The 2,988-nt window shown below is 37.1% G+C and overlaps 1 protein-coding gene across 1 annotated transcript in view; it reads left to right on the top strand.

The window, feature by feature from the left end:
* The first annotated feature begins 276 nt into the window (after positions 1-276).
* fa2h (fatty acid 2-hydroxylase) overlaps positions 277-2,988 on the top strand; it is a 34,128-nt gene continuing 31,416 nt past the window's right edge. Inside the window, exon 1 of the mRNA XM_048158149.1 lies at positions 277-570. Within this exon, the coding sequence (XP_048014106.1) occupies positions 277-570 (294 nt within the window). The remainder of the gene's footprint in view (positions 571-2,988) is intronic.

Below are 2,988 nucleotides of genomic sequence, written 5' to 3'. Positions count from 1 at the left end.
AAAACAAACAAACTTTAGTGTGAAAGAATAAGAAAAAACGACAAAAACACAGTATTACAACGTTTTCCGCACTTAAACCGCCGCGCGCGACAGGTGCTCAGATCAGCAGTGACTGCGTCATGAATTATTCATGAGATGCTTAATGAGCAGGCCGGCTATGAACTCTGCCCAGGCTCGAAGTCGAAAGTTAGTAGTTAGTCCACAGTCGCTGGAGAAAGTCAGTGGGGGTCCCACCTGTGTGCCTACCTTTCTCTATCCTCTTGTGGACACCCCTGAATGAAAAATAAAATGTCGCCTTCGGTGTCCCCTCGCTTTTTTTCTGAAAAGGAGGTAGCCAAACACTGCACTAAGGATTCGTGCTGGGTGTTGTTAGGGACGCGCGTGTACGATGTGACCGGGTTCCTTCGAATGCACCCGGGCGGAGAGGCGCTCATCCTCCGCCGCTCTGGAAAGGACATCAGCGGGGAGATCGAAGGACCCCCACACCGGCACTCGGAGAACGCCCGGAGGTGGATGGAGCAGTACTACATCGGTGAACTCGACAGAGACAGCACAGATGAAGATACGGAGGTAAGTCCCGAAATAGCAACAGAAAGTCACTCAAACATTCACAAACACTATTTTTGAGGAAGTTTAACAAGGTCACGTTGTTAAGATGTCACTGGTTCAGGAACTACTCTACTCCACACAAACAACTCAGAAAGAAGTTTGGTCCGTTAAGATTTTTAAAATCGATGTCAGATTCGAGAAACTTTTTTTCTTGAGTCGGATCTTTTCAAATGAATCTGTGGGAACCGTTCGGTACCGAATCGCTCCGATTCATCAACTCATTGAACCGAGAAATAAAAAATACTGGAAATATATTTACGATTTAATTGCCTGGCCGTTTTATCCACACTCTTACGAATCGGGATTGGTTTTTGTAAATAGCATTTTATTCTCATAATATTACAAAATATTATTATTAATACGTCTTAGCCGAGAAAATCTAATAAAAATGCACATTTTATTTATATATTTATTTTTAATTAAGATCATTATATTGACAAAGAACGAAGCGGTCACAATGTCGAACAAATAAAAAAATATATAAAATAAAATAAAAGGTACAAGACAGGGATATATAACTAATCACAGAAGATCACCTTAAAGGAAAAGATTAAAAGACTTTCGATTGTTTTTTAAAGCCTTCTTGTTACTTGAGTTAAGGATAGTCCCAAAGTAACGCTGCAATTCAGCAAGCAAAACACAAAAAAGTGGTTTCTGACCTGAAAATTTACATTTATGTATATAAAAGTAAGTATAACTTGTTTTCCAATAAATGCTCTTTTTTCCATTTAAAAATTCCAAGTAAAAATGCACATTTTTAATACAAATCGCATACTACGCCGTTATGCAAGAGAACACGTGATGACGCAATTAACGTCAGGACGTAAAATAATCACCATATCGATTTTTTTTTTTAAATTAATTAATGATTTATTTATTTTTTTTAAATGGCGCGAAAATAAAATATTTGAAAAACACTGAATAAAAACTAATCTCGATTATCATAGTGTCGTGTAAGCAGGTGGATATTCCACTGAGGGCTCTTATTAGATAAACAAGCCTTCTGTCCCAGCTTGTCTCTCTTCTGTCACTCCCTAAGGAACAAGGTTGGGGTGGGAGGAAGGGGGGGGACCAGGTATCTCAGTTTGCAGTTCCAGCTTTAATATTTTATTCTCATTTTTATATCTTGTCATATGAAAAAAATGATAGGTTGCCAATGTTTTATTATGTTTTATGCCTGTAATAAACATATTGATATGAGGTATGTACTGACTAAAAGCTCAAAGTGCAGAAGAAGGGTGGATATTTCAGAAAGCAGGAGGTGTAAAACGAGTATGTGTGTGTGTGACAATCAAACCGGTCTGTCTTGTCTAAGCATATACTCAGACGTGACCCACAACACAATAGCTGAGAAGGAAAATTTCCACGCCACTTCAGGTTTCATGAAGTACTGTCAGCATTTGAGAGGGTTCACTTGAAGTGTCATTGTAATAAATGGTTACTTTACTTTTTTTGGGCATCTTGGACCATTTCAACTGTACATGTACATCAAAAAAGGAGTGTTAAAAGCTGCTTTGCCTGATGTTATCAGACATTTCAGCGTAATTGCTTCCGTTTATATCTGTTTATTCATAATAAATTCATGGAAAATTCACTGTATACATTGTTCAGTTTCAGTTTTATTGCAGATTGTTAAGAAGAGCCCATTATAGTACAAATTTTTAGAGTTCATACATTCAGAACCTCTAAATATCCTTGCCGAAAACATATTAAGGAAAAATATAAAGGAATTTAAAATGAGGCCTGGGAAAGTCATGGAAATGACTAAAATTTTGAAACGTCTTGGCTTATTTTTGAAATCCTTATCCAGTCAACAACCAGAAAAGACATGCAAATTAATTTGTCATATTTCTGAACCAAAGGCTTTGAAGAAGAGCTAACATCATTGATTATTGCTGTAATCATTTAGCATGTTTGTTGTAAAGCAGGAATGTGTTTGTACGCAATATATTGAATAAGTGTGTGTATTTGTGAGGATTGCAAGGATTTGAGCCCTTCTGACACATTGCCCACATTTGATGCTGAATTTAACTTTGAGTCACCCGTCTTGAAACATGCTAAAGTCCTTTATTAGCAGCTATGATTGCAGTGTAAATAGTCTGATCCTTTTAATAGTGTAAGGACTTGACTCCCCACCACTCAACAAGGGCACGGCCTGGGATTGCTAATCCATTTCCACATAGTTTCACAAGCATATTTTAACACCCTCAGGAGATACATACTGCTGTAATACAAGGTATTTTTTATTTATTTTACATTTTTAATGAGTCATAGTGATTTCGCCTAGGAAGTTATGGAGATTTTATCTCAAAAATCAGATAAAGGTTATTGAGTTACCAATAGTTGTGAAGTATTTGTTTGTGTCCCAGGTTTTTTTTC

Source organism: Megalobrama amblycephala, linkage group LG15 (genome assembly GCF_018812025.1).
Source record: "Megalobrama amblycephala isolate DHTTF-2021 linkage group LG15, ASM1881202v1, whole genome shotgun sequence".
In the NCBI taxonomy this organism is placed as follows: Eukaryota; Metazoa; Chordata; class Actinopteri; order Cypriniformes; family Xenocyprididae; genus Megalobrama; species Megalobrama amblycephala.
This window is presented reverse-complemented; position numbering and strand designations above follow the sequence as displayed.